At 40.2% G+C, this 15,521-nt stretch overlaps 1 protein-coding gene across 2 annotated transcripts in view; it reads right to left on the bottom strand.

Annotated features, from left to right (window-relative positions):
• The window catches only part of DNM3 (dynamin 3), a gene marked incomplete at its 3' end in the record, with an annotated part of 171,968 nt that overhangs the window by 13,126 nt on the left and 143,321 nt on the right, over positions 1–15,521 (bottom strand). For both annotated transcript variants that reach the window (XM_082002893.1, XM_082002894.1), the window contains 3 exons: positions 5,287–5,451; positions 816–1,042; positions 1–223 (listed from right to left, as the gene is read on the bottom strand). The exon at positions 1–223 is cut by the window's left edge and continues 14 nt beyond it. In XM_082002893.1, the coding sequence (XP_081859019.1) occupies positions 1–223; positions 816–1,042; positions 5,287–5,451 (615 nt within the window). The remainder of the gene's footprint in view (positions 224–815; positions 1,043–5,286; positions 5,452–15,521) is intronic.

The following is a 15,521-nucleotide window of genomic DNA, read 5'->3' as shown; positions in this document are numbered from 1 at the left end:
AGGAGCTCGGGTTGGCCGAGAGGGAACCTGGGGAGGTCCTCCGAGGGCTTCACCACCACTTGGAAATGGAGGCAGTGGTCCTGGGCGGAACGGGACCGGGGGAGCCCCTGACTGAGGGCCTGGAGACGGGATTGCAGGAGCAGGTCCTCTGCCTGATAAAGGTCTGGTTGGAGGGTTGTTTAATGTAGGCCTCCTCTGGGTTGAGGGACTTGGAGGAGGTGATCTAATGAAATAGCAGAGATTTAAGAAGTTCAGTAAAGTGTTTTTTTTTGTTTTGGGTTGGTTTGTTTTTCTTTGGTGTTTGGGGTTTTTTTTTAGAAAGAAATTAAACCCTACGACAATTTTTTTTTCTTGGCATTTTCCTTTGCTGTCAGTGTCAGAGCATCACGTATATTTAAGTCTCACACTTACCTTTTCCACAGACAGCATGCCTTACAATAGTCAGAAATAAACATACAAGCAAAGAGGTAAATGTAAGGGATTTTAATATTTCTAGGATATGGAGCCTGAGATGCTGAGTTATAACAGCTTGCAAGAAGAGGCCTGGTGGATGCACAATTGGGGTGACAGAATCAGCTGCTATCTTAAGCATCAGACAAACTATAAATCCACTGGATGGTCTTCTACAAGGCAAATATCCTGTCTGGTGTTCACATACATATCTATATGTATATGTGGGAAAACATTCTGATTTCCCGCGCAAGTGTCATGAAAGACCTGGAAGAGTATCTGCCCAAAGAGACAGGGAGGGAGGGAGCTGTTAATGCCGATGCCTCTCCTAAATTTCATTGCAAAACCGATATGAGGATCCTTACCTGCGGGCCTGCTGAAGCCAAGAGTCATCTACAGGAGGGGGTGCAGGGGTTGAGACAGTGCTAGTGCTAATGTCGCCTATGATTGCTAGGGCTTCCTTTAGCGCTTGGTACATGCGGAGCATTTCATCTCGCCTCTGCGCCTGTTCCGCCGACTCCTCCATTAGAGTGTTTTGGTCCTCAGAAGAATACAAGTGAGCCAGGAGCTCTGCGTTGATAAATTCTTTTACCTATTTCATCAGAAAAACAAAAAACAAAACAAAAAAAACAACCAACCAAACAAAAAAACCCACCAAACAAACAAACAAACAAACAAACATGTGATATCCAGGGAACCAGGAGACAGACATATCTTGTCTGTTTCTCCTACTACCTTACACCAATTCACGTTAATGCCGCTTTTGTTAGGTCAGATCAGGGACTGAAAAATGCTGAACTTAGATTGAGCTGATGGTGCAGCAGCCTGAGGTCTAGCTGTGGCCCAGGGAAAGGCTGGCGCTTGCAACTGGGCAGAGCAGCTGGAAAAGGATGGACTGGATATTTTAGCAGCTGCCTGCACACAGATGGGCTTAACGCAATTATGAAGCCACATTCTGAGACAATGATTCACACGTGAGGATAAGGTGGTTTTGCGCAGTCACTCCACAATGCACTCTGGCCGTTTTTTGTGTCTGTCCTTGAAACACTGGACATGGCTAGAGTTAACACTGCTCTGTGTCTCTAAGGTGACACCTATGTTTATAGTTCATTTCAAACAGGCTTCCCAATAGCTCCCAGGAGTCAGCTGGCATTTTGGTCCAATTCTAAATGGCTCAGAGGTAAATGGCAGCTATTAGCAATACCATCTGAAACTAAATTCCCCGGAGAATGGGAATTTTCAGGCTTGATAGCATCTCTGACAATTATTTTCTTAGCAACAATTTACCCTACTGTAGACATGCCTTTCATCTCCAGCAACTTTGTCAGATTCTAAATATCCTATCCACACACATTCAAACTGAAGGGAGAAGTCTCCAAGTAATCTAATTTACTATATTGATTTCCTGCTACGCCTGCCCTGGTTATGGAAACCTGGGCTACATTAGAAGAGATAAAAAGCTAGAGGTACTCTGATTAAATAAGACTGTGGTAAATAGACCAACTGCTGACCTACTAAGTCCTTGCATTTGAGACTTTTGTTGCTGTTCTGATCTATTTCTCATCTGGCTTTTTGCTCTATAAAGCTTTTTTGAGCTGGAGATACTAACGATAATACATTCCCAAGATTCTTATTACATAAACCTGAGCTCCATTTGCACATGGGTTTGTGCTAATTTAGCAACATTGATTTAAACTCTGACTGTTAGACTAAGGCAAAGTTTGTGTTCAGATGAGGTTAGTGAGAGCAGTCAAACTGCATGGGCACGGGACCCTTTATGGTCACCTAGCAATGAAAAGAAGGCCAGCACAGACCTTAGAGGGAAACAAAACCATATTGCCTGAGCTTGGCTGTCATTTCCCATTCATGTATGACAGGAGATGCACAAATTCTTAGCAAAGCCTGCAAAAATTTTCCATGAGTCTCATGCTGTTTTCCAGTAGATGGTACTGATCAAGAGCCAGAGTACACTACTTTCCTCATGATTGCCAAAAACTCCACATTAAAAACAGATATCATAGTTAAACAGCATCACATTCTATTCGATGAAATGAGCATTTTAATGGCATCACTTCAAAAAAAGAAGAAGAAGTCCTAAAATTAGATTAAGGCCAGAGCTGATTGTAAAAGCGTTGTTAAACCACAAATATCTGTTTGAAAAAAATCAGCCTGTGACAATTATCATGAGAGATCCCCGTCTGCCACTAGCAGGAGACTCAAGTAACTCCCTGAACTATTCTGGAAGGGGAAGACTGCTGCGTTAAGGACGGTTCTTGGATCAACCTCCTTCCATCTGCAGTCGGATGCACTGTACTAGAGAGAGGAAGATCTCCCACAATAGCCGCTTTCTCCAGCTTGGAAAAGGAAGGGAAAGTGACACTTACTCATGCCTTTGCTCCTTTCTAGAAACAGCTTCATGCAAATGGTTTAAAACATTTTCCTTCACAGACATCAGATCTACAGTCAAAGCTGAACCACAGCAAGCATCTGAAACGCCAATGCCACAAAGCCTGCCCTGTCACGCCGAAGTGGGGTAAGACGGGCTTGCAAGGCAGCTTCATTTATCAGTGGGCAGGCTACAACAGACACCACTGCCCGAAATGCAAACACAATCCATTCCTTAACCTTAAGTTTGGTAGTAACAAGTACTTTGGACTTTTTCTACTCCGCTGAGATTAATATCAGCATTGCTTATGGAGTATATACACTGTCTGCTGTACGACCACCCCTCTTCTATAATCTGCGATACCTAGGCACCATGAAACACAGATTCTGAAACGTGTGTTTTGTTTGTGCATGTTTGGATTACTAATGGCAACTCAATGCAGTTCTGTGTGGTAAATGTATATTCTTTTAAGGTAATCAGCATCCACCCTACAGGGAAGAACAAGGGATGCATTTGGAATACAACAATCTAAGCTTAGGCCTCAAAATATGCTTAGGGACAGCATCTAATTATTTTCTGTGCACCGAGTTTGAATCCGATACTTCCCCTGAATTCCAAGTGCTCATTTACAGGCCCACGAAGTGGAAAGGAAGTTCTAGGAGGACTTGGGAGTTTACAATTGTCATGGAAACAAACTCCTTGGGATCGATTTGTTTCCAGAGTTTTGGAGGCAACATGATGGGGCAGCAGAATTAAGAGGGATGGAGGGAGGGTGTTTTCACTTAACTTCTGGTGGATGGGTTGGACTTCAGAAGACTCCAAGGAACACGCACACTACTTAACAGACCCACCTTCCATCACAGCTCCACTGCTTTCCAGGTCTTTGCATAAACTTTTGGCTTGGGGCTCAGCAGTCTTAATTCAAACATTTCTTTCTCTTTTCAATGGTGCCGATTTTTAAAAATTTATATTTTAGCTATTGTTTTTAATATGGTATTTTACTGCCTATGCTGCACAGAAACAAGTGCATTAATGTTTCTAGTCTCACTCTTCAGTCCTTTAAAATGTTTTGATTCTTTGCCACAAATTTAAATTCTAGGATTGAGGTGAAGGTCTTAGCTCACTGGACTATGAGGTCAGTTGAAAGGTAGATGATGTTGTAAGTATGTTGTTTCTGTGTGCCATTGTCAGCCAGCATGGCAGATTTTACCGATGTAACTAACAGCTGATGAGATTGAAAGTACAAAATCTTACAGTATTCTACTTCTGAGTAAAGCACACACTTCAGAGACCCTTAAACTATTCCATATGAGGAGGTGAGTGGTAGAAAATTTAATATAAACTTTCCAAAGAAATTGCTCACCGAATTCTGCAGCTTGTGAAATGAGAGCTAAAAACCAGCCCTTTCAAAAGGCACTGAGGTTGTGCTAAGTCAAAGCAGCAAGTCGCTAGCTGTGATCTGGAAAGAGCAGAGAGAACACGCTCATGCTGTAAAGTCTGGAGCATGGCTGATTTCAGGAAAAAAAGGGCAGTCCCATTGTTCACGTGCTCTTTTGTAAAATCTTGCCCATGACTAAAGCATTATTTGGAGCCCAACTCCCCTAAACCTAAAGAAGTTAATGGAATATCTCTCACCCTCATGCAAAAATTCTGCTCAAATTATATGTATCAGGAAATCCCGCTAAAATTTTCTGTCCAACCACCTAACTCTTAAGTGCAACACAAATTCCACAGGGCTAATGAAATCCATCAGATAAAGGCTAGAGGTGGCTCTGAGTCAAAAGTAAATGCTACTTCCTAACCAGATTTGCCTTATAACATGTTGTATTTGTAAAGACTGGTTGGTTTGATGACCTCACAAAAAAAGGTGTTACCCATAACTAACAGGAGGTGTGCTCTCCATTATTAATTTATATGGCAGCAGTGGCACTAACATTAAGGTTAGTTTTCAACAAGGTCCATTCAGAACTCTGCCAAGAAGTGAAGGCTGAGATCCTAGTGCAGTGGAAAAACAGTGATATCTCAAAGCCGTTTCTTTAACCAAATAATCTTCAGATCTAAGAAAGACACACACAATAAATCAAACAACCACATCTGCTTATCTAAACAACAGTGTCCAAGGCTTCTAGATTTATTCCTTCAAAACGGTAACCTGAAAATATAAAGAAACCCAAATAAAATAAGAACTGCTTTAAGAAACCATGACAAAGGGCTACAGACTGAAAATCAAGGAAACACAACTCAAGGCAGTGTGCCAGCCTTTGAGAAGGCTGCAGAACTTACTGCTACTACAGAAGATTGGAATATTTTGTCTCAGAGTGTGACATATATGAGAGTGTGTTCTTCTCTTTCATACATGCTGTTGTTGCTGCTGTATTCAAGAGGTGTGTTTAAGCATAAGAGATTTGACAGACATGTTAAAATAATTTAGAACCCTGGCTGCTACTTACATTATTGATCATAAGATGCATGATTGTTTTTGGTATCAAATCTCGGATACATTTGTTGATAATAGACATGTAGGAATCCACAAGATTTCGAATTGTTTCCACCTGTCTCTCCAGCTGGGGGTCCATTGAAAAATTGTCTGCTTGGCCATTCTCATCATTTTCAGTCTATACAGAAGGAAAAAAAAGAAGAGTCAAGTCTTTCAGACTGCAGTAAACTGAAAATACTTTGGGAAAAAAAAAATGAACTTAAACTGTAGTGATCCAGCAACATAACTCATACAAAGAATGTCTGGAGTTTAAAATGTGAAGTAATGGCCTGTTTAACATCATTAAATTTGGACCTTTAAAGGTTAATGCGATATGAGATGCAAGACCTTTATCACAAAGTACATTACATATTTCCACACAAATTTGTAATTTTATATTAAAGAAATTTTTCAAAGACTTGTGGTGGTGAATGAAACACCAAGAAATTATCTTGGATCACGTACTGCAATACTTATTATCAAATCTTTTACCATTCAGATTCAGCCAGCTTGACCCATGCCATAAAGCAGCACTGTAAGTCTCGATTTTGAATTTTACCCTCCTATGGGTAAAAAACATCCATGTTATTTAAGGATGACTCAATTGTGACAAATTCTGCAGTTCAACCTCAAACTTGTTAGATGTGAATAGCACCTATATAAACAAAGGATATATGAGGGATAACAGCAAAAGCATCATTGGATCCAGTGCTCAAAGCTCAGCATAACACAGGCTGGATTATATATTAGAGGTCTCTCTTTCACTGGACAGAAAAAAAAAAAAAAGTCTTTGTATGTAAGCAGCTGACCTAACTAAAGAAAATACCAGAAACTTTAACTGGAAGCTAAAAGGTATGTACTTTGCTTCAGTCTGGCCTGTATAAATATAAGGAAACCTAAAAAAAAGAATAGTAGCCTTTTGGTGAAAATCAAACTCCTTTCTGAGGCTCAAAGATGCCAAAAGAATGGAATTTCAACCTGGAAAGTACAAAGAACAATGTTCTTTTCCCCAAACTCTGACATACGATACTTCTCCCTAAAAATGACCACCAAAGCCATATTAGCATCAACTATAAAATCTAAACCTGTTCTGCTGGTACCTAGAAGCACAACATGAAGAAACCAAAAGTACTTGCACAAAGTGATTAACCCAATAACAAGAACTACTTATATACCAGCCAGACCCCTGTCAGCACAGCTCCATTTACAATATAGCATTTAGCTAAAATTTGCACATCACTAGTGCTTTACAGATTCCTGGAGCATTTGAAATCGGTAACTAACCCATTAGTGAAAGACCATTAGAGCTAGATATGCAAACACGTCACCAAAGAAGCTTCTGCCTGCATGAAATCCATTCTTGTTGGGCCAAAAAGAGATTCCTAGTTTCATCTCCGATCGCAGGGTCTGCTTCCACTCATGCAGCATTGGCAGGTAGACCACTTTGTATTTACCCCTTGTAAACTATGGCTTGGTCAGTCCAGTCTAAATAAAATGGTGAAGGTTGTGATTTGTTAAGTTATAGGTTTGTTAAGAAATAAGATCTCATGTACCATTTTGAAACAAAACTAAATGTTTGTAAAAGAAGTTTCAAAAGTTCAAATTGTTTTTCATTACAGATGAATTACTAGAAAACCAGTTAATCTATGGACTTTAAAAATAATTAGCAGTGCTTCCTAAAAATCTTGGGACTGTGGAGGACACTGAAAGAGCTCTTGATGGAAATAGTGGTTTCAATTCTGTAACACCAGTAGACACACTACCCTATAAACCTTAATCATTTTGTTAATAAACCGCATATGCCAAAAAGTCAGAGCATGCAGATTGAGCATTTTCCTTAGCCTCCACGTTTGCAAAGAAACTAACTGTAATTTTCCCTGTGAAATACCAAATAAATGGAAAATCATACATCTATCATATATCCACCGATTTTAGCGGAGTAACTGTAGACCGAAAATGCCCCCTTCCCAGTTCCCCTGCATTTGACTTATTCTCTTTCTTTTCTTCTTTGCTGTCTATATAAAGTGCAGTTTGTCCATGGATGTTTTTTCTTTTTTTTTTTTTTTTTTTTTTTTCCTCTTCCTCTTCACTGTTTAAATTACAGATTGCAGTAAGATTCTTAGCTGGCTAAGCAGCAAAGTGACAGATGTTTATCATTATCCTCATCAAGAGAATGTAAAGTAAAAATAGTAATTTGTCTCTGATCTTTAAGGCAAAGGGTAATAGTCTGCAAACATTTAACCTTTTATATACAGGCTCATAGGTGATATTTACAGAAAGTGGATAATACTTCAGGAGCCCGTCTCTTGTTTGAAACTGTAATAGAGCTGACTTCATACTGTTGATCTATTTTCTCTGAAATCAAAAAAGATCAATCTTTCATGAGCTTATAGTAATTTATTATCAAAGCGTCTGGCCACAGTATTCTTAATGATTTGATGTCTCAACTGAAGGCTTTTCATGCCAGACACCATCTTGATTGTATCGCATCACGCACATGGAAATCTACTTCTAACAGATTCCTGTGCTCTACAGTACACCTACTTTCTTCTGTAAGCCGTCTCTGCATTGTGCCAACAGCGGCATCTGAGAGTAAGCTTGCCTGGGAAAGCTGGGCTTCACAACAAGACAGAAGTGATGCAGACACCCTATTCCATCTCCACGTCATCCTTTCAAAACAGCTGGTTTTCTCACTGGGCATTGCGGTGACTCTAGCTTCAGTGCAAGCCACTCCTCAGCCCGAGTCCCTGCCACTCTGCATTCTAGAAAGGCTTTTGCAAAGCTGTTGCAATGAATAAACCCAAACCAGGATAAGTAAGAAACCCCTCACATCTCTCTGACCGCTCTTGAACAGAACATCCATGCTGAACAGAAAAGGAGAACGAAGCAGCTGGAAACAGGTTTCTGTGCCTTCTTTCCCAGCAGCCAAGGCAGCCACAGTCCCCTTTCAGTGCTCCTCATCCTCGAGCCAGAACTTGCTAGTTCCAATAGCAAGTGTTAGAGACAGCCTATGAATCTGGGCTAAATTTTTGTTCATTTGACTCTTGCTTAATACTGCTATTAATTGTTGACAGGAATGGAATATTATTACTTCAAACGAACACAACCACAATTACTTTAGGAACTTTTGTAAGCCTCCAACAAAGAAACTATGGAAGAATCTAGAGTGCTAACAAACCAGGTAAGGAAAATTGGGTTCATCTTGGAAAACGCAAATTCAGAATTTCTGATGAAAATACACCAAAGCTACAGAGAAGCAATAGGTGAATAAACACACAGACAAAGAGAAGGTAACATGGAAGCCAGGATGGTCCTTTCATTTATACACACTTACGCGTTGCAGAGAGATAAGGTCCTTCCCTTCTACTTTCTCTGCACGTTAGAAGAATGAAAATAATATCCATTGCTTCTGCTCTGCAGCAGGTCTCACCTGTCTTTCATAAGCTGCTTTGTGATCCTTGCATGGAAAGATGCTAATGAAACACAAAGTATGCATCATTTTTACTCTTCTACCTTTCCTGCATTCAGATACCTTCTGTACTAAGAATGTATTAAGGATTAACTAAAGCGTCATACAAGAGAAGAGTAAAAACTGTGTGTGAAATCCAAACCACTTAAGTTTGTGAGAATTTTACTGCTGGCTGCAGTGGGAATAGATTTCACCCTACACATGCATTTCTACCAGAAAAGTTACCAGTTTTCTGAGGACTGTAAACTCTCTGCTGCAAGAAGAATGATTTAGCATGGTACAAAGGGATGTAGGCATGAGGAAATATGTGCAATCCAAAAAAAAAAAAAAAGGAATAGTACCTCAGAATATCAGGATAATTTTCCTGGTAGTGGGAATTATAAGCATGTTGAAGGATGTCCTAAGAAAAATTCAGGAAAAGTGATTCCTTTCGAAATTCACAGCAAAACTGGCAAAATACTGAAAACAGTCCTGAGCTGGCCACACAGAGAGTGCAATACTTCTAATTTCCATGATTTCATTACATTCAGGGCAGCTGCCAGCATATTTAAGAATGTCTTGTATAACATTCCTGATGTCAGTTCCAAGAAGGAGCATTTGTCTAGCATTTTCATTAGAGCAATGTATCAACCAATTTTCTGTAATCAAAAAGGCATTCTATTAAAAATGACTGAGAGGAAGCAGACTGGAAGGTGACTGACTAAAGGGTAAAAGTCAAAGCAGCAGCAAAGCAACGCTAAGAAATAAGTCCATGGCTGCAGTGAAAAACCAATCTTTTAAAAGCTGCTTTCATATCTTTCATTTACAGATGCAAGTTCGTAACAACAACCAGCACCTGAAAGTGAATTATTCTCTCCAGATTGTATTTATACTTTAATTCACAGATGCTGAATATATAAAATCTATTTTACCTATTCCTGTCCAAGTAAGGTTTTTCTTTAATGTACCAACACTCAGCAGACTGCAGTTGTCCGAAACCCCCCTGCCTTTTCCTAAATCTTTACAACTGATTCTTGATATTCTCTCTTCATTGCAGTTTGATGCTGTATTTATAATTTAGCTAATATACTCTCAGCTGTACATAGTGTGCCTTTTGCCAGAGGACTTCTGAAACCACATGACGGCTTCACACAGTGAGGTTTTCTTACTGGAAGGAACCACAAGTAAATGACAATACATTACTTTTGTGTATTTACAACAAAGCAAGCAGCAGAAAAAGAACATTTCCCGGGTAGCTTGGAAGCTGTCCTTTTCCCTCACAGAGGGTGACTTTGCCACTCTTTTCCATGCTTTCAGCATCTCCTGACTTTGTACTGCTGTTGCCTTTACTGAGCCACCCACAGGCTGCCCCTTTCAGCTACTATGCTTTCATTAGCAGCCTTGAACTGCTCTAAGCAGAGGTTATGATCCCGCTTTCCCTTGCACACATGATCTCTCTCACTTCATAACCACGTAGAAGAAAGATATAGCCTAGCTCAATTTCATTCAGAAGTATTTAACTATCTGGATTAGCTTAAACAATCATCTGCTTGGATTCTTCTTTGTGGTTACAGACATTGTATAGCACAGACCATTAGCTAAAACCTTCTGCTGAACCCACATACTGCTCCCTAGATATTTACATAGCATGAACAATCGTGAACATTCACAATCTATGCTAGGCTCTTTTCCTGCCTTCTTTAATCAAGAAGCTGATTTGGAACTGTGAGACAGAAAGGAATGATGTATTACCAGAACTCTGACACATTTGGAGTTACTTTTGTCTTATAGTTCGTAACAGGTTGACAACTAATCATGTCAAATCAATGCAATCTCCTTTTAGAGCAGAGATTCAGGTCTTGTCGGTAAGATATTAACATTAGATGCCACATACTTCAGACCAGTAAAATCTCAAGTGACATGTTCGTAAAGGGAAGTGTGCTCTCCCTGCAGTTACTGGTTGGATGCTCATTTCCATAGAAAAACTGTCAATGGCTCACTGTCAAACTGGAAAACTCTATCAAAGGGACTTTCATACGGGCTGTATTTTTAAATGTGCTTATTAATGCCTTAATGCTCAGGATGGTGGATTATAGCCTTTGCTTATTACAATTACAGATCAGAAGAAACTGGAAGGGGATGTGAATACGTTAGCTGAATTCACAATGATCTGGAGAAACCGTTTAAAAATCTAGATGAAATTCATTATGAATAGAAAAGATTTGACTTGGGCAGGAATAAATCAGTTCTAAACATACAGCATGAGAATGGCCACTTAAGGAGCAGTTCAGCATAAAAGGAACTGTGTCTATAGCGCAATATAAACAGAGTATTAGTCAACAATGTCTTGCCGTTATGAAATCAGTACAAGAATTGTGCATCTAATTCTGATTATCACACTATCAAAAATTGGTGGCACATTTTGAGTGTGTTCAGAGGAAGCCATTGAGGAGGATGCTCAGGGCTCGGTAAAACATTACCTGAAAGGAAAAACTAAGATCACTTGGGCCTGATGAGTTCACAAAAGAAACCACCTGTAGAAGGGCAGAAATGAGTGTCTGTGGATAGGAGAAGATGTTGAACAAATGTGGAAGTTTGGAAAGTGTGAGATGGTAAGAACAGTGAAGCACAGAAATAGATGGGTAGGAGAGTTGCAGATCTACTCCAAAGGTTAGACCAACATCCCTCAGAAATTACCTAGGTAAAGAGATCCTGCCTTGAGGCAGGGGAAGGAAGTAAACAACCTCTTCCAGGCCTTGCACCCAGTGGGCGATACTGGGTGCAAAGCTGCATGAAATTACAAGCTGACAGCACTGCAACAAGAAAGGGTGTTTCTGAAAATTAAAACAAACAAAAAAAACCAATATATTCTACCTTTGCAAAAAATCAAGTAAAAAATAAAACATTGCCATGAATAGCCATCTCCCCTCAAAGAATTTAAACTCCAGTTTCACCATTTGCTGCCATGTACATCTCACACAAAGGACTTTTACATAACCCTCCCTATGCTGCAAGTTTTGATTCGGTGCCAACAGCTGCTTCATGCTTTTCAGAACAGACTGCTGGACAAGCAAAAGCAGAAAGAGGCTGGCATAAGCAAAACAGCACCTTTGTTTATAAAACAAATACTACTTTGGAATCTGCAAACTTTTCAGTCAAAGAATTTCCTTGTCATAACAACACATGAAGTGCCCCATATTTATAAGAGCACATTAGAAAAAAATCTAGGATGTGAGATATTATTGGCACAATATTTGCCATTATTTCAGTGTAGAAGGAGGTCAGTGGATCTTGGGAAGTCTCAAATAGTAGAGAGTTACCCAGGAATTCAAGTCATGATGATAAAGACTCAAAGTGTGATGATTAGCCCAAAAAACGTTCAGGCTGAAATTTATTGTGCGTTTGTTACCAAGTGCGTGAAACACATTCCCAGAGACAACAGCCCAATCCAGCAGTGGACATTAATTGTAAAGGGAACAGCATCATTTGCTGTGAAAGAAGGTAATCAATGGGTGGAGGCATCAATTAGACATCTGAGGATTAAAAGATTAAAGCTCCTGGCTGTGGTATGCAGTTCCCCTAAGAAGGAAAATAAAGAGAAGTCTTGGAGCATCGACCAAAGATGATGAAAATAGAAAGCAGGAGAATTAGTCATTTGTGATGCTGATGAGAGAAATATTAAGAGTCATCACAAAGACTGAAATAACACCTTGCCATTGATCTCTGTTATTTGTCTCCTTACCAAAACCATTCTTAAAAGCAATGTTGGCAGAACTGATCACTATTGAGGACTTTTACTTAGCAGTAACAATGAAAGAGAGGGTCACTAACAAAATTTTCCTTATTCCAGCAACAGTGCACAGGTCTCGGCCTCAAGAATACATATTTAAAAGATAGCTTATGACTTCACGTGTCTATGTGTATAATACAGAAGAGTTGCATGGTTTTCACAAAATGTGATCCTTTCAGAGGCAGGCACCCAGAAGAAAGAATAAAAATCACACTTCTGTTTTTCCTAGGTCCGATACTGAGCTCCTATTTCATGGTTCCCCTTCCAGTTGAGGGGATAACTTTTCAGTACTTACCAACCTGGTTTAAATAAACTTGAATACAGGAGGAGAAGGGCAGCGTGCATATCTGCCCGCACGCTCGGAGGGATGGACTTTGGAGGAGGCCTTGTAGTGGGGGAGCTCTGTACAGCATCCAGTGCAGGGGCTCTATAAATTACAGCCTTGTCCTTTATTTTTAGTTGATCTAATGCAATGTGTCACCTATAACTGCACTCTTTTCCATAATTAATGATGCCTAGGAAAATATTCTAAAATTCTCCTCTGATAAGCACCTAGACAAACTTGATGTTTCCTCTCTGAGACGAAAAAGAGGACGTTAAGCTGTTTTCACCCCCACATCCCTCGAGCCATGAGAAGTACCAGATCCATCTCTGCTGGGCCAGACTAAGCCCTGGTTCACCACAAACTCAGTGCAGTACCGACAAATGATCTCCATAGTAAATGATGCAAATAAGAAATGTCAGCATGTTCCAAAATTCCTCACTTAATCTTATTGCCAGTTGTATAGTCTGGATAATCAGTAAATAAATCCCTCTAACTTTGCTCAAATCCTTAGGGGCTGAATACACAGAGAGCACTTTCTAATTCATTCTCATTAACCTTCCCAGCTCCAAACAAAGCAATTTCCTACTTCTCTTAGCATCTGATTTTTCCACTGGCCTCTGCAACACCTGATTTAGCAGCAATGATTTCTCACTTGTGATTTCTGTTTCTAACTGGCATTGTTCTTTCTCCTCACACATATGCTTGCTGGAATAGCACGAATCAGCAAGATTTAAAACCTCCCATTCTCAAGTTTGAAGCCCCTAAAGGGAAATTGCAGTTGTGATGCCAAGGAACACAGTCGTACGTTATTTGACTTTTCTTCAGCCAGGCTGACAGCAGAGGGGGGGAGAGGGAGGAAGGAAAGGGGAAGGGAGAAGAAGATGGCATTTTAATAGCACCCACACTGATTTCACACAGTTGGATCGCTGTGCTCCAGAGCGGCACCATTTCCTTTCCCCTTTGCCTCGCGTTCAGTCAATACTGCTAAGCCAGGCTCTACGGGAAGGATTCTCAATCTTTTTCTCCCAGCATGGACCACAACCTAGTGCAGAAATCTGTCTTCTGGACACCTCCCCTCCCAGGCTAGCTGGCTAGCCCCCCTTTACTCCTATTTTTGACAGGCCATTACCAACTCAAGCGTTGCACAGACCACCCCACCCACATCCCAGATATGACTAAATGGGCCAACATTCCTGCCACGACAAGATGGATTTATCCCCCCATCTCTTGCCCCAATTCTCGTAGACTCTGTAACACCCCCAGTAATGGCTTATCTGAAAAAAATTAATAACAGGAATGTATTTAATCTAATTTAGCAAGTGGACATACAAGAACCATCAGCGTCTTATGTAGATAAATCTACCTTTCCCGGATGTTAGTCATGCGCCAAACATATCTTGGCCAGAGTTCTTGTCAAAACATTTCATTTGATAATTCAGGTCTGAAGATTCAAAGCTCTCATACACATTAATCGTTTTTCCATAAGCCCTCCATCAGGCAGAGTGACAGTGGTCTACAAATTCTGGCAGGAACTCTTACCCCAGTAAAGCGTCACCAATCACCACCATCCATACTCCCCATTTAAGAACTCCTTTAACTATGCAAGTAAAAATGTGAGCTGCAACATTCCTGTGGCAGAAAAGCCTCAAAACAGATCAGGAGAGAAATCTGAAAACACTGAGAGCTTTACTGAAGTGTAACAAATATTGCTAAACAAAAGAAAATCATCCATCCAGAAGCATTTTGCATTCGTGCCACAGGAACAGAAATTGAAAATTATTGGGTAAAATTATTTTCAGGGAAAGAAATGAGTTGTGAGCAACTATGCTGCGCATAATCCTGGACCCCAAAGGAAATTAGATACTGCTTTACAACATAGCTTCCATTTTGTATAAATATGCTAAAACCCTTCTAAGTATTCTACAAAACCAATAGAAAATAATTTTTTTTTCCTCCCTAAAATAAAAGCAAATTGTATTTAAGAGACAGTGAAATTCTGGTAAGTTAATACACATACCTGTAAGCAACAAACATAAACACTTCATGTTATAAGACCACATGCTTGTTGGCACAACCTCAATTGAAACTATAAAGTCTAAAGCTTAAGTCACTCTGCCCTCCTCTCTATGGGGAAGTTAAAGGACATCAGTGATTAGCACTCTACCCTGAGCAGACGCAATATGGAGTTTACCTTTGCAGCTGAGAACACCTGGCTTTATTGTTGCTACAAACAACCCTAACCTCGCACTTCCATTGGATATTTTTCCAAATTAACTTTTTAAATTATCTATGGCATTTTCAGTTCAAAGGTTTGTTCCCCCCGCCCCGTTACTCATCAGCAGTAAAAGGTAAAGTCGAGACTCATTTGACAGCTGTCATTTTTCAGCTCTTGCAGAGCAAAGTACCATCAAGGAAGCCCGTCCTTGTGGCAGCACGGTGAAAACACAAATTGCTTTCAGACAGGGAACAGTAGCTCACAGACACGCTCCCAAGAATTAGAACTTTTTTTGTCAAGAAGAGAGAAAACTGCCACAGCATTATAGGGCTAGCCCCTTTCTTTTTAGAGGCTTTATGCCTGCTGAGCAAAGCTAGGCAGTAAGAGCAGTGATTTAACGTATCGTCCCAATGACTGAATGTCTCACAGTA

This window comes from Phaethon aethereus (assembly GCF_964289735.1).
Source record: "Phaethon aethereus genome assembly, chromosome: 8".
Lineage (NCBI taxonomy): Eukaryota > Metazoa > Chordata > Aves > Phaethontiformes > Phaethontidae > Phaethon > Phaethon aethereus.
This window is presented reverse-complemented; position numbering and strand designations above follow the sequence as displayed.